Source organism: Jatropha curcas, chromosome 6, assembly GCF_041381405.1.
Source record: "Jatropha curcas cultivar XTBG-Jc1 chromosome 6, XTBG_Jcur_1.0, whole genome shotgun sequence".
NCBI classification, from domain to species: domain Eukaryota; kingdom Viridiplantae; phylum Streptophyta; class Magnoliopsida; order Malpighiales; family Euphorbiaceae; genus Jatropha; species Jatropha curcas.
This window is the reverse complement of record NC_143156.1, coordinates 4,931,596-4,948,083: the sequence shown is the minus strand read 5'-3', so window position 1 is coordinate 4,948,083 and position 16,488 is coordinate 4,931,596. Positions and strand designations below refer to the sequence as shown.

The 16,488-nt window shown below is 34.9% G+C and overlaps 2 protein-coding genes across 3 annotated transcripts; one reads left to right on the top strand and one right to left on the bottom strand.

Annotated features, from left to right (window-relative positions):
• The first annotated feature begins 3,571 nt into the window (after nt 1-3,571).
• LOC105636018 (transcription factor GTE7) lies at nt 3,572-6,472 on the top strand. 2 transcript variants are annotated; one of them, XR_002284562.3, is made up of 4 exons: nt 3,572-5,214; nt 5,330-5,534; nt 5,624-5,766; nt 5,869-6,472. XR_002284562.3 is itself a non-coding variant. In XM_020680049.3 (3 exons), the coding sequence occupies exons 1-3, from the start codon at nt 3,805-3,807 to the stop codon at nt 5,674-5,676; spliced, it is 1,668 nt and encodes a 555-aa protein (XP_020535708.1). In that variant the 5' UTR covers nt 3,572-3,804; the 3' UTR covers nt 5,677-6,472. The 2 variants fall into 2 exon arrangements, 1 of the variants encoding a protein (XP_020535708.1); XM_020680049.3 differs by having other exon boundaries at nt 5,624-6,472.
• A 1,245-nt stretch (nt 6,473-7,717) lies between these two features.
• Nucleotides 7,718-16,028, bottom strand: LOC105636019 (DNA polymerase V family). Its single transcript, XM_020680047.3, is given in 10 exon segments — nt 7,718-7,912; nt 7,914-8,764; nt 9,097-9,538; nt 9,869-10,156; nt 10,618-11,742; nt 11,837-12,064; nt 13,748-13,945; nt 14,027-14,152; nt 14,918-15,550; nt 15,905-16,028. Coding segments are annotated over 9 exon segments (3,885 nt in total). The 5' UTR covers nt 15,515-15,550; nt 15,905-16,028; the 3' UTR covers nt 7,718-7,882.
• Between the last annotated feature and the right edge of the window lie 460 nt (nt 16,029-16,488).

Below are 16,488 nucleotides of genomic sequence, written 5' to 3'. Positions count from 1 at the left end.
AACCAAAATAAATTATTTTTCTAGAAAAATATAATCTTGAGAAAATTGTTTTGCCATATATTAATTACGTTATAACATATTTTTTGTTATTCTTTAAAATAGTAAGTTTCTAAAATTTACCCCTTTTAACGCTTGAATTTTTTTTTATTTTCTTAAATTTTAATTTCTAGCTCCATCGCTACATACCTTATTTGTTGTGAAACATGTGAGGCTTAAAATACATATAAATACATATTTTATAGATACAGAAGACAATGGTTAAAATAAAAAATAAATAATAGGGGAAAGGAGACATGGAGAGAGGTCATTTTCATTTGTATGATCCTTTTAGAAGTGAGGTGTGATGGGAATTTCCAATACCTAGTCAAAAAATGCAAATGCTTGAGAAGAAGATGCCAATTGCCATCATACAAATACTTGTTCTAACCTTTGGCTTATGGAATGTTCTAGATTCAAAGCAAAACGCCACTTCTAGATTTCCTTACTATCATTTCGACTTGGGAAAATTTCAAAAATATATATCCTCAGGCTGGAAGCTTTTCCACTAGGTTACTTCATTTTTCTTTTTCTTTTTTTCCCACTCTGTTTTGGAAAGCACGAAAAATATGTCATGTGATTTTTCAATTTTAATAGATTTCTAACAAAATTTATTTTCTCTAATATTTTACATTAACCTTAAAAATATAAATTATTTTAATTTTGTGGTAGTTGTCCGGCAACTTATACGTTAAAATTGTCTGTTCGGCAACTTATACGTCAACTTATAATCCATTAAATACTTCAACTTATAAGTTATCCGTTCGGCAAAATTAACTGTTTTGGTAGCTGTTAATTGTTTTAGTAGCGTTTAGTTGTTGTTAGCTGTTTGAGTAGTTTTTTATGAAACACTAAAAGAAACATGAATTAACTTTCCACAAAGTGCATCATAATCTCTGAAAGCTAGTCCAAATGATAAGTTACCAAATAGGTTTTTAAGTAGCGTTTAGCGTTTTAATTGCTATTTAAAAAGTTATTGCCAAGTACAGTCTAAATAAGACTAAGAGCTAACAGCTAGAGTACATTAATGCTCCATTTTAGGTTTATAGTTTATACACAATAGTTTGCAAAATAGATTAAAGGTTAGCAAAATAATTAGCGAAGGTAAATAAATTAGCATAAATAGACATATTGGCCAATATATGAAAGGACAAATGAAATAGATAATAATAATTATGTTTTTTATTTCCTTGCTCCATCAATTTTTTTGACGCATTGCTTATTCAATTTTAAGAAATTAAATTATGTTTCTTATCATTTCTAATAATTGTTGCTCATATTTTGAAATTTTGTTCTCACAATCATGGTGATTTTACTTACGGTATTTTGTTATTTGGACAGTTATGCAAAAATAAGTGCATATCTCTTTCTTACTAAAAAGAATTTGAAGTTGATCAGATTGGACTTGTAAAAATAGCATGAGTCGAATAGTGGCCATGAATAGCCACCAAGTGGAGCAAGCGCGCTGTCAACTTGATCAGATACTTTAAATTAAGATTGCGTCTTTTTATTATTTATATAGGTGGTTTTTTATTAGACTTTTTATATAAAAATATAGAAACATGTTATATATATATATATATATATATATATATATATATATATATATATATATAGTTTTCTTGTAATGAAATTTCTTTTTTAAAAAATAATACGCGGGATTATCAGAAGTCAATTACATTAATCGACATTTAAATTACTGTTCTTTTAAAAAAAAACTTTTATCTGAATACAACCGCCTATGATACGAATATATAAATACATATTCAATAGTTTTTGACCCCTATAACAATCATGAATGAGAAAATTATACTCGATGAGACGTCATAAATTCATGTCTTGAATACGTATTAATGACACAAGAACAATATTTCTAATTTCATTATTTTTATTAATGAAATTAATGAGACAATATTAATTTCTCTAGTTAACTTCATGACATGTCATAAATTAGAAACTTAAATTTAGACATATTAAAAAGATGATTAGAAATTAGAATATGTTACAATGTCAACCTTAATAAGTAAATGAGATATAAATATATCTTTTTTTTAGGAGTTTAATATATCTTTTATAATGTGGTGAACACTAAACACCATAAAAAAAAAAAAAAAGAATAACATAATAATAAAGCAAAAGGCATATAATTTTGAAAAAACATTTAAAAAATATATATTTTGAGCTCTTATTTGTATTTAAAATAAAAGATTTAGAGAATCAAATGCCAAACTTATAGCTTAATTAATCTTATTTTTTAAACTTAATTAGATATTAACCTATAAATTAGTTAACTTTACTATAAATAGCTTTTAAAGTTTGATAATTGGCAGCCCAATATAGAAAATCAAGAACTACAATGTTCATTTAATCTGCAACAGATAGAAGAATAATTATAGAAACAAAAACTAAATAAACCTTATTTTGTTAAATCTCTAATTTTTAAACTAGTTTTGTTTAGAATTTAATTAATGCAAACTAATGGATATTTATAATTCACATACATATTTTGCTGATTGGGCAATTATGTCTTAAATGCCTAGAAAATTACCATAGTTATATAGAAACATCAGTCACTATTTTCTCAGAAAAACATAATTCCTTTGTGTTCTGAATTTGCAAAATCAGTAAAATAATATTATCTAATATCAATTCATACTATCCATAATATTTTCTAATATCGAGTTAAAAAAATTAATTTAAATTAATAAAAAGATATTCTAGAATAAAAAACTAAATTTCCCAGAAAAAAAACAAAAGAATGGAAAACTAGAAGAATCATTATTCATTGTTTGGATGTAATAATTTCGTGAAGGAAAAAAAAAAAAGATTCAAAACAATTTCAGGTTTTTTCAGGCGGGAATTTTTCCCACCATAATTATTGGTTAACTATGGTTAAAGAAGCATAAAAAGTAGAGTTCCGACTCAGCCTGACTTTGCTGATGTGTCACATCTTCATTGGTCAAGTCCATTGCTGTGTTGGTTAACTGACACTACCTTACAATTCCTCCCCGGTTGCCAAAGCAAAATTTGGTATTTACAAAGCAAAGGGTGCTTTCGTCATTTCGTGCTATGTATTTTTAAGGAATGCAGTAGTGGATCACTCCAATCATCTGCTTTGAGATTATGTAACTACGGAATCACCCTCCAATAGAGACTCAATTTTCATGCGCGCTTTCACAATCACCAATCACATGCGCGTAGCTTCTCGCTTACGCCGGACCACCAGTTGGCTTTTATCCACGTCATCTCTCAGTGGACCCTACCTCCACAAAACCCTAAATTCACGACAAATTCAACCCAAATTCCCCCACATCTCCCCAAATCGCAATCTCAACCCTAACACCACTTCTTTCTCCAAATCCAAAGGTCATAAACACTGCCACGTACATCCAATTCCATATCCTGACCGTCCATGCCAGGTCACTCGGTCAGCTTCACGGGCAGTAGATCAACAAATCAAATAGATTTAACGGTTCAGATCTTGCCCGATATCTCACAGGGCAGATCTCATCGCCTTTAAGAAGCGACCCTCACCTCCCTATCTTCTTCGCTCTTACCAGGGAAATCCCCATACCCTAACCCTTCGCGTTAACCTCTTCAATCGATAAATAATATTTTTTCCTCTCTTTTTCGCGGGTCAATATTTGCAGCGGCGCGTGAGTCAATAGAGGTTGCGCGTGGGGCCACGCTCTGTCCGATTCATGATTTGTTATTTGTCATCCAAATTGGGAAATCCACGCCGGAGGACGGCCGGAGCCCTTCTACCTTATGGCGTCTGCAGTCTTAGCGAATCGTAACGAACCAAATTGGACGCAGCCACAGCCGAGAGGTGGTGCAAAATTCATGGGCAAAGTCCCTTTCTCTAACCCTAACCCTAATCCTAAATTGTCTAAAAAACGGCATGCGGCTACACCTGCTGTCAACTTCGATGGACCTCAAGCATTGATGCAATCAGCTGCATCTGACGATGCTTCATCGATTAATCGAAGGCCGGCCAGCGATTTCAACACGGGTGGGTACGTGACGTTTAATATCGCGTCTTATTCGAAAAAGGAGCTGCTGGAGCTGAAAAATCGGTTGGTAGCGGAGCTTGAACAGATCCGACAATTAAAGAGTAGAATCGATTCCTCTGAGTTCCAGATCAGATCCAGCTCCAATTTCCACAACAAGAAGTCAATCGGTAACAACAGCAACAAGAAAATATTGGGGAACAAACGGCCGTTTCCTGCGACAAATTTAGGATTTGGAGGAAAAGATGTGAAGCGATCGAATCATCCGGAGAATGCCCAGTTGATGAAAAAATGCGCTCAGATTCTGACGAAATTGATGAAGCACAAACATGGTTATATCTTTAATATGCCTGTAGATGTCGAGGGTCTCATGCTCCATGATTATTTTGATATAGTTAAGAATCCTATGGATTTGGGTACCATAAAGTCTAAATTGGGTAAAAATATGTACGATTCGCCTGTGGATTTTGCTGCTGATGTTAGATTGACCTTCAATAATGCCATGAAATACAACCCTAAAGGACACGAAGTGTATAATCTCGCCCAGCAGCAACTCTTAAGATTTGAGGAATGGTACAAACCTATTAGAGATAAAGTGGGGGATGAAGATCAAGATCATACGCACGAACGAGAACAGGTTCAAGAAGTGCAAGCTAGTTCTTGGGATCACATCTCCAATCGCGGTGGTGATACAGATAGAATAAAGAAAGATCAGGAAAACGTTATGCAAATTGTACCGAAATCTGACCCAATTGGGAAATCAATTCAACCGAGTGGGTCTAATCCTCAATCTACAGCACAGTTGCCTGTGAGGACTCCATCGCCAATGCGAGCGCCCCCAGTGAAGCCCGTGAAGCTACCTAAACCCAAAGCCAAAGATCCTAATAAAAGAGAAATGTCTCTCGAGGAAAAGCACAAGTTGGGACTTGGGTTGCAGAGTTTACCTCAAGAGAAGATGGAGCAAGTGGTACAGATAATTAGGAAGCGAAATGGGCATTTGAGGCAGGAGGGGGATGAGATTGAACTAGATATTGAAGCTGTTGATACAGAGACCCTATGGGAACTTGATCGGTTTGTGACCAATTATAAGAAGATGGTCAGCAAGATTAAGCGTCAAGCATTGATGGGTATCAACAATGCGGCTACTGCTGTTAGTGATGGCAACAAGGTATACACTTTTATCATGTTTGTGGTTTTTTACTTCAAAAAATTGCACGCATTGTACTAATTGCTGCATCAAATATAGTTTATATCGTTCTGATTTCTTGATGGCATTGATACAGGAGGCAATTGGGAATGAGAGAATAGATGTTGCAAATGAGGCAAAAAAGCCAAAGAAAGGGGATGCTGGAGACGAGGAGGTAGACATTGGTGATGAAATGCCAATGAGCAGTTTCCCACCGGTTGAGATTGAAAAGGACAATGGCCGTGCTAGTAGCAGTTCTAGCAGCTCAAGCAGTTCAAGTGATGAATCATCGTCTTCGAGCGGTATGGTTTTTATCCCTTTAGAAATCATTCTGGTCTCTCATAGTAGGATTACCAATTATTGCCAAATCTGAGTTCGAAAATTTTTGCAGATTCTGATTCAGGAAGCTCTTCAGGGAGTGATTCAGAGGATGCACATTCGTAGGACTTGACTTTGAAATAGAAGAAAAGTGGAATTGCTTTAAAGCTTTGCAGAATAGGTTCTTGAGGTTTCCTTGACAAGGATATGGAAGAGGTACTGCATTTTGTTGTTGTTTTGGCAAAAAAAAAAAAAACGTCTATAACTTGATTTTGGTAAAATAGGCCTCATGAGGGTTGCAAAAAATGCTTTGTACAGGGAGGTTTCTTCAATTGTGGTGTTGTTTGTTGGTTGCTCTTTGGAAGAATTGGTAGTAGGGCTTAACATTGGATGGAGGGAGGCTGCAACTTTGGAAGAAGTAATTTGCTTTTGTGTAAAAAGACCCAATCAAATTGTAGGTTAGAGCTTTAGGAAAGGTAGTGAAAAGTTTAGTAGATGGTTAGGGCTAGAGGAGAGAGAGAGAGAGAGGTAAACTAGAGATTAATTACTTTGTACACATTACAACTCTTAATACAAAAAGGCTGTTTAGCTTCCTTGCATTTGCTTGTACTTTGGCTATATGATTGGCTGATGAAAAAAGCAACAAAAACTACGACTGCTATCTCATTCCAGTTGCTTAAGCATTGCACGAAGGGGATCCCAAAAAGTGAAGAAGAAGAGGGGGAAGAGGACATTCTTGCCTTGCCACAAGAGGTTTGGTGCAGCTTTCCATCAAATAACACATTTTGGCAGGCATTATGGAAGGTGGGTGAAGACACCAAACAACATATCATGCCTTTGGTGCATTGCCAACCTGTTATTCCCAATTATAGCTGGCCTCAAGTTCCTATAAATAGTATTTTGATAAGATATTTTTTTTTCACCTCTTCTTGTCATACACGTGTAATATTTATAGCTTTATTTTTTTTTTTTAAATTCTGAATTTTGTATTTTTTTTTTTTTTTGAAGGGCCAATCACTTTGATCACGAGTCTACTTGGGATATAAAAAGAAGCCAAAATCCATGTATAAAGTCAAAAACATTTGAAGGATTATACAAAATAAAATGATGGGACAAGCAGATGAGGGATGTTAAAAAGGTTTGAAATTGAACACACCATTAAGTCTAAAAAGATCAATTTCCCAAATTAAAGGTTCACCGAACTACTACTATTAGTCTTTTCTTAAAATACTAGATTGTGGGCCCAGAAGGATGATTCCAAATGGTTGAGCAAAGAAAGATATAAGAGAATTGCATGTTGATGATTTGGTTTACTAATGAAATTTAGCAAATGTAATTAATTAACAGGTGCATTAGCATAGGTTCAACCATCTAAATCACAGTCTAATTAGTCTCTTAGTGCTATCAAAATTATTCCTTTATTTAAGGGAAGCTTCCTCCTAATTACCATAACTTTATGGACGTTTCCTACATTGACCTGCTAGTGGGTTGCTTTCTAGATGCCCAAGATATTTTCTCAGCTCCAAAATGACCCATTTAACCCTCTTTTGACAAATATCTAGTGAAAAGAAATCATATGCATAACATCAAACGAATGACTGCCCTTCATTAATGACAATATTAGAACAAGCTGCCCTTTGGTTTGAACAATCTGTAATAAAATTAGCCACCTGATCTACAAAGTGATTGACTAATATATTCCTTCAAATGAAGGATGTGATAGCACTTAAGAAATTTCAGCGGTCACCATTAAATTTAGCTTCAACTATATTGTTACTTATCTCTTTCCCTATGCTTTGCCTACCAGATACTCTAAAGGTCAGGCTGGACAGGATCTGCTGGGAATCAAAACCTTACTCTATTTTGTACCATAGCTGTCATTACAATCTTCCTGTTGCTTGGCCTCCTTTTACAGGTTTTAGCTACACGTGCAACCCATTACGTCCAATAGCCAGTAAGATGACACGGTCAAAAATGAACATCACAGTCAGCACGTTTGATTAAGCTCCATTAACAAACAGAAGCAAATAATATCTACATTGATGAATGAACTAATAGGAAATTAAAAATGCCAGAGTTTTTTAATCTCTGAGGTAAAACGGAGCAAACTCAGAATTGAAGAAATCGTATGTTCATGGTCTTAACTAATCATATACTGCAATTCATGTATCAAAACTTGCTGCATATTTTCAAAAATAAATGAAATACATAAAACTATGATAAAGGAAGCAGCTGGGACAAGATTCAAATAATCATACCAATAGTAAGTTGGTGGTTTTATCTTCTCCATAACTGTTTCATGTTTGAAGTACAGGGCAGGCATCATATTGTATTATGGAGGACAATGATTCTTATTGTCATCAATTAACCTTCTTCAAATTGAGAAATAGTTCACCAAGTTGAGATTCACAAGCAGCTTGGGTCTCAGGAGTAAGATCTTTAAGAAAAGACTTGGTGATGTCATGGGATGACACGATCTGGAAGAGCTTGCCACAAAATTTCCGCACCTCAGCCCGCCTTGACTTGTTCTCTGGCATATTCATCACCAATTCCTTTACCAGATGACTGAGCTTTTGCAAATGGCTTTTCAAAATTTTCTTTGATTCATTGTGACTGCTTTCATCTGTACCAGAAGAAACCATTGACTTTAATATTTCCATCACTAGATCAAGCGCATCAACTCGTCGAAACTCTGACTTTGCACCGCCACATTTCTCCAAAAGGAAGCCAAAGAGATGGTGCCCTATCCATAGTCGCCTCCGAATTATTTCTTTCAAAAACTCAGATTTTATTTGAGACTTCTTACTGTCAAAATATTCCACCAATACCCCTTTAAAAATATCAATAACTCTCTGCAGTTCAGAGTCAGAAAAATTTCTTGCATCAATGATTTTCAGAATCCAAAATGTAGAATTCTGAGCAAGGGAAACAATCATTTTATGGCGCTTCCAAGACGCTAACTGCTTCTTCTTTGATGGAGCTGCAGACTTCTTCTTCTTGAATGGTCTTGATGCCAACTTCAAGTTCTTTTCCAGCAAAGAATCAAGTGTGGATAGTTGGATGGATTCACTCTTAGGAAAGTCCTTTGCTTTGAATATTTTCTTTTGCAAGATTCCCCATATGCGCTGTCCAAGTTGCTCGCTGATTTCTGTAGTATGCGGATTTACAAGTGCACGAGCCAAGTTTGAGTACACAGTCAGAACTTCAGGATTACCTGTAAAATGAAGACCAAACGACACAAAGTCAAAGATGCAGCTTTAGGCAGGGAGAAAAGAGAGAGGGAGGGGGGGCAAAATTCTGACCCGAAAAAAATGTATAAACTGTAAACAAAGAAGTCTTGCACTTAGATTGGAAATTCCTTTAACCACTAAAGGAAGAGCTGGTAGGAGTTTCATTATTAGTTGTCTCAATGACAATAAAGAACATCCCACTGAATTAATTCTTAAACCATAGTCATTGATCCCAAAATAATTGCTGGGATATAAGCAAAAGACATTAAGTTTCTTATGCAAGGAACTGATCTACCAAATGAAATGAACTACTTGCCTGGATTTTCATGCAGGTAAATCTCCAGCAGTGAAAGGACACGAAGTTTGAACAGGACAAGCTGGGACTGAGCAGTTTCACCCCCGGCTTGATTCTTTTTCTCTTTGAAAATCTGTGCAAGATAAGTATCCATTCGGAACATTGCATCGTCATCCATTCCTCCATCAGAATCATCAGAATTTTCAGCTGAGTCTTTGACAGCTTCTTCAGTTTCCTCAGCTTCAACTATCGCTTCAGAGTCATCTGTCTGCTCTTCAACTTCACCTGTTTCACCTGTCTCAGCTTCGTCGATTTCTTCATCTTCTTCAATACCAAGAAAATCTTCATCATCATCTTCACTATCTGCTTCCTGATGTCTAGCTGGTTTCAAATCTTTCTTTATAACACGCAACATCCGAAGCAGTCCATCATTTGTCACATCATCACAGAAATACTTGAAAACCTGAAAACATATATCAAGAAAAGTTCAAAAATTCTACATTAGTGACAAGTGCCATCTAAAGAAAAATTAATGATTAGAAACAATTTTCCTGAACATAGTACACATGCTATAATATCCTGCAAACTATTCAGTGAAGTGGCTGATACGTTGACCAAGTATTTGAGTAAATTCTGATTCGTCTTGCAAACTACCACAGCAGAAATATGGATTCGTCCAAGCAACTATTTCAAATATTTAACAAATGAAAAGCCAAATTGTATGCTGAGAATATGGAGAAACAAATCTTTAACATACACATCCAGAAATTAAACTAGCCATTACTGCACACACCTGTTCAATAGCAGATCGCATAGGAGCCGATGACTGTGGCAATAATGAAAGCAATGTATCTACAAGAACATCCATTAACTCAGGAATTTCATCACCATCCATTTCATCTTCTCCTGAGGAATCAAGGAGATCAGAAGCTGCAAAAGCTTTCTTGCAACAGATAATAAGTTCAGAAACGGCTTCTGAAAATTCTCCTGGTCGAAGGAGCACTTGAAGCAGCAACTGGATCAGTAAGTACCTCAGTGCATGCAATCTATTTGCATCTGCACTAGGCCCAGAATTCCTTTCCTGGCAGCATTACAACATATTATCAGCTGGACATTCTTCCAAAAGATTATGACAAATATAGTGTGTCCAAAAATAACAATTTAAGAATGAAAAATACAAAGGCATGAAAGTAATGATTGAGCACAAACAAACTAGTTTTCAAACACCCAAATATGGAAAAGCCAGAAACAGCAATTAGCTTAGGACTCACCATTAATACACTTGGCTAAAGCCCACATGGACAAAAAAATTTGTAAGTACTAATTTAAAACATTGAACATCAAATTTGAAAGTAAAAGCCAAGTTATTGCAAACCCCCTATCCTTCAATTTTTACCACCTCAATTGATTTATCAGAAAATGATATTCGATTGTTTCAGATCCAATATCAATATGCATCTCATCCCTAAAATTAAATATATACAACATGTAAATTTATGCACTGGTAATATTGCAAAAGGGAAGCAAGATTACAAAGTTTACCTCTCTAGAAAGCCTAGTTTCCATTTCTTGCAATTTTTCAAATGCCTTTTCATCCTCGTTACTCAGAGGTCGAAATAGAGAAACTGAAGGAATATTGCGTAACGTGCTAAGGTATCGCACAAAGTAAGATCCAAGATCATTAGGCTCAAGACCATTTGTCAAAGAACGTGACCCCTCTGTCTTCTGAGCACTTGCCAGCAAAAGCTGGATCTGCTCAATACACATCCTGCAAATAGCACTTGATGAAGCTGCTTTTGGCCACCTAAATTTCTCCTGCAATTCAAAGGACGTAATTTCAGATCCGAGTGATGCAGAGAACAGGCCCTGCACCGCCAGAAACTTCAAAATTTCCTTCTGCACCCGAAACTTAGCTTCAGGATCCAGTTTCAGATATTTCAAAATACTTGGAAGGGACTCCACCACCCAAATTTTCAAAAAATCAGAATTTCCCATTGCACCACCTGAATCCTTATCCTCTACTGAACCTATCTCTGAATTGTCATCAGTTGTCTGGCTCTGATCTGAAGGTTCCTCTGGAGTGTGACCTTCATCCACAAACATGTTCATTAAATTTTGAATAAACAACATGTAGCCTTCCTCTGTTTTGAACTCTGCCATCAAAGCTTTAACTGTTTTTGTTCTTGTTACGTTATCAAATTTTCCATTGCTATGCTTTTGTAAAGCCACTATAACAGCAACCCTTCTGACATCATCATTTCCAACCCAATCTGACAATTCTTTAAGAAAATGCTGAGCAACTTTATACAGCCAAGAGTCTTTAGTCGAAAGTATATCCATTACACACTGGACAAGTTTGTAAGATAGTACAACTGGAACAAAGGTTGCAGGTAGCCTAGGAAGGAGGAGAAGCAGAATATCAAATGCCAGGTGCTTCCGATCATGAGACGACAGAAGAAGTGATCCCTCAAAGACAATCTCACAAAAATTCTGGACACTCTTTGCAGTTTCTTCTTCAGAAGGGCTAGGCTTGCGACTTCTTTTATGCTTCTTAAGAGAATTAGAAGCTGATAACATATCTTCAGCTTGCAGAACTGTGTCAGGTAAAAGAATATTTACCAGGCAAGGCCACAAGCTGTGAACTCGAGGTTGACAGAATGTTGATTCCTGCAATATTCCACACAAACAAAAACATTTTGAGTAAGTCTTATATTTTCTTCCTCCATGGTATTACTTGCACAGATATTTGTTTAATAATCACCTTGAACCTGTTAACAAGTGAGGACAAGTGGTCAGAGGAAAAAAGTCTGCTAGGGCTAAATGGATATGGCAGAATAGTTCCAAATGCCATGCTATCAACAGAAATTTTCTCCCGAATTTTCAAGGCTAAAAGCAGAGAGTCAGGATTTCCAATAACTTTGGCTCCATCAAACCACTCACGAAGACTAGGAGTCTCAAGTACATGATTCAATACAGCCTCAGTTGGCAACTGCAATCACAGGACATCATTAAAAGCATCAAGTCAGGAAACAATTAGCTAATACATTGCCCATGTGCACACAATAGACAAATTTTAAGAAATAAAGAACAATTTAGAGCAAACGAAACTCCAAAAAGCTTTGGAAAGGAACAAATATAATGAAAAGTGGAAAGGAAAGACTTAGTGCTAGTACCGTGTAGCCAAAACACTCAAAATCATAAAGGCCCTTGTCATTTTTGCATTTTCCTGGCATTTATATAATATTTGGATCTTAATATTGATTAAGATATGTTTTTGCCAGCATGAGGAGGAAAAGGAACTTCAGAACTTAAAAACAGAAAGCAGAAAGCAGAAAGCATAAAACACCAGAAGAAGGGTGTTAATCATTGCCCTTTAAGGGAATTTATATTCTGATTTCATTTCTCAGTTTCATTGCTGGGATTCGAAAATCACAGTGAAATTCTACCAGCAGATCCAGCCATTAAAGGTTGTAAAAAATTGTTAAACAGATGTAATGACCATTAAATGATTTAAAGTTGTCAGTTAGGAAAATTTTTGAGGGGAAGGATTGACTCCTGTAATTTTAAATAGGAAGGGCAAAATTTTTCACTTTTGCCCAGGGAAATTTCATATTAATGTCAAAAAATTTTGCAGATTTCTTGCTTTGACCTCGGATTGCACCTTTATTACCCATAAGTGATTTTTCTTAGAAAATAGGTATAGCCAGTGCTGTTCTTCATTAGCAAGAAGAAGCCAGGAGGTCTATCATTATTGTAAACAGTAAAGTGGCTATACAAATAGATATTCCACTAAATAAGCATAGAAGACAGAACACCAAGTAAAATAAATTTGCCAAATACAAACCATGAAGCAAAAGGTAGTATTGCTGAGGTGTAATTCAGGATGATGAAATTAAAATATAAAGGAGGGTGGCAGAAATGTTGCAAGCAAGAGAAGGTCAAAGGAATACAACAGCCAAAAATGGATAAAAATAATTAGCCTAAAACAAGAAATCTATCAGTTTCTTAGAGGGAAAAAAGCTATGCATGGCAAAACTTCTACAATGTTGACCCCCTTACTATACAGGCCAAATTTAATATCTATATTTATCTTTATAAGAATCCCCTTCATCACATTATCTGTTCTTATATAGATACATAAAATAATAAGATTGATGGTGCAATAACAATATGATTGAAAAGATTACCACAATGCTGAACAAATCTTACCTTGGATATCATATTCTGAGATTTTTTCTCCTTTTCATATTTTATTGAGCTTGGATAATTCAAAAGTTTCACAAAATTCAGGTAGCTTTTACAATAGCTAACTGTCCAGAAAACTAAAACAAACTGATCATGCCACAGACTTCTAAAACTAATAACCACAAATATTTTAAACAAATAACTTAATACAATAGTAATATATCCACAAAAAAAAATAATTGGAGAACCATCAAATGGTTAACGTAAAATAGCGTTAAGTGCATTCCAACTAATCAACTAATTTCAATGAGAAATCGAATTATACAAGGCATCATACTTATTAAATAAAGAAAACAGTCATTCCTAGTGAGTGTGAGTCCATGATCAGAGATAAAAACAGCATTGTGAAGCAGAAACCAGCAATAACTAGTCAGCATATCATTAGGATGCAAAACAAATGAGAAATCAGTTTCTTCATTTATCATACCTTTTCAACCAGATCTAAAATAATAGAAACAGCAGGCTCCTGCAAATATCGCTTTTTCGATGCGAGGGAGAGCAGATCACTGATGAATTCCTTGATGAATGGAGTCCTTTGATCAGACATCCACTGTTTACTCAGTCTTCCTGATCGAGCAATAGCACCGTATGCAAATAACCGACCTAACAGACAATCCCTTACTTCCTGCAGCACACAGGTAACTGACTAAGAAACTTTTGTGGAACATATAGCAATATAACACACAGAATTATGATTCTTGCTCACCTGACCCTTCATTGATGAAGAAACTTCTAAAGTGTCAACTATTAGTTTAAGTAATGAGTCCACTTTGATGCTAGGAATTGTACCAACCACCATAGTCAAACCTAATGCAAACCCCTGTCTTGCACACTAGAAAACCAAAGCCAAAGCTGCGTTAAACCAAAGTTAAGACATTTGTCACACTTTAAGCAGCATATGTAAGTTTTTTGTCAATATAATATATAATGCAGGGTAAATCCTATAAAGCTGGAGAGCCCCCTCGCTGGTTAGCCGATGTCAACATACAAATATTCCTCAAAAAATAATAATGAAAAGAAAAGAGTATCATGCTGCACATATATAGCTGCAAATATCCCTTCAAACAGTTTCATACAAGAATAAGTTAATAATTTCATATCCTTGAAAAAGAGAATTAGAGAACAAATACCATATTTAAAAAGTAAATTTGTAAACCTAAATAATTAGCATGTTTTACAGGCCCAACTGTACCAACAACTGATAATTGCACCCTCAACATTTAATTCTTGAAAAAAGTGACAACCACATGTAATTTATGAAAATTTCCATGCAAGACGATCCAAGAGCTGCCAGATAAGTATAATTTATATTCCAGACAAGTAAAAGACCAAGGTGATGTTTGTCATTAGCATCAGCTAAGAGCCTATAACCAATGTACAACAACAACTATAAATTCCAATGAACATTTCACTCACAAGAACTAAATTTCAGACAAGAGTATTAAACTATTTATTTTACTTATTGTGCATCATATTTCCATTACCAAAAAATATGCACATGGAAAACTTAACCTTCATTTAAAAGATAAAATACATAAATGCATAGCTTTGATGATGAAGAAATTTAAAAAAGAAAAAGTACAATATTTAACCATACCTCCCTTGATGATGAAGCTCCGCGTATAAGCCTACGCACAGCATATCTAACAGAAGGCGCACAATTATTCAACCCATCGTCTTTTTCAGCTTCCAACTTCAACCCACCTTCAATCAATTCCTTGTTTTCAACCATTTCATATGCCTTTTGAACTTCTATCAACTCTTTCACCAATCTTTCAACAGCAGCTTCTCTTACAGAAACATCTGTGGAGGCTAAGTCCTTAAAAACATCAATATGGAACTCAGGCAAACCACTTCTGGATGAGGCAACAGTCTGCAACGCAGTTTCATTAACTTTCTTATCTACTTCCATTAATTTAGGTTTTGATTCCTCATTTTCTAAAGCAAGGCGGCGCCTTTCTTTATCCATTTCTCTCCTTTCTTTTCTTTTTTGCATGATAAGTTTCATACTAGGAACAGCAGAGGGGCTTGCACCAGCTGGAGAATCCCCATGTTCTGTTTCTAAATCTTTTTCCTTACCCTTCTTCAATTTCTTCTTTGCAGGATTACAAATTATTACATTTTTAGTATCTGTATCCAACATATTCTCTACTTCCTCAACAGAACTAGAACTGCTTCTTTTCTTGATTCCCATTTAAGCTAAAAATTGCTCTCTCGTTGAAACTATTCGCTAAAGAACAGAACAAAAACAATAATCAAAATGAAATTCCATGAATAGCAAACAAATATGTATATATTAATTAAAAACTAAAAACTACCTACCAGTGAAAACAAGACTGAGCTAGCTAACTTCAATTGCGTTTAATTTAAAAAAAAAAAAAAAAAAAAAAAAAAAAAAAAGATAAGCATAAAAGAAATATATATTCTGTTCAGAGGGTCAAAATTTCTCTCGTATACGTTTCGTGCGAAACGTTTCGAAGTAAATAAAGAGGAAAATTTGAAGAAACGAGATGGAAAAGGAGAGAAAGAAAACCTAAGAAATAGCAATGCATGTATGTACCTATAAGATACAGAGAAGATATACAATTATGTTCGATTGGTTACTGAGAGTCCTGTTGTTTCAGATAGCGGCAATCAAAAACCCTAGCAAATGCACATTGAAGAAAATAGAAGAAGTTGAAGAAAGCTTTTCTATTTCTAATCGGCCGTTAATTAGCTTGGGCTGGAGCCCATGAACATGAAGCCTATCATATTAGCCCATTTGTTTGCATTGAATAAAATTTTGTATTACTTGGAAGAAATAGACAAAATAGAAAAATAAATTTCTGCTTATAATTTTGAATGAAAGAATTGATTATATTAAATATTATAATATCAACTAATAAGGGAATAAAATTTTCGCCTAATAGTTGGTAAAGATATTTTGTGTCCAGATTTAAACATCATCCACCCCTTTAATTTATAATCTCATTAACATTAAAATCGAATATAGAAAATCAATCTACTAGTATTAAATTTATTACAAAAATACTAGATAAATATTCCAATCAAATACATATCAAAAAAAAACTTATAGTTAATAACCATGAATAGAAGAATTAACCACATCAAATAATTAATTATAACATAACGTAACAAGCCAAAGAAATTCTCGCCTAATAACAGTCA

Excerpts from the sequence above, each read along its gene's own strand:
- LOC105636018 (XM_020680049.3), top strand. The coding sequence starts at position 3,805 with ATGGCGTCTGCAGTCTTAGCGAATCGTAACGAACCAAATTGGACGCAG. Across the intron at positions 5,215-5,329 it reads CTGTTAGTGATGGCAACAAG|GAGGCAATTGGGAATGAGAG; the intron begins GTATACACTTTT and ends GCATTGATACAG. Across the intron at positions 5,535-5,623 it reads TGAATCATCGTCTTCGAGCG|ATTCTGATTCAGGAAGCTCT; the intron begins GTATGGTTTTTA and ends AAATTTTTGCAG.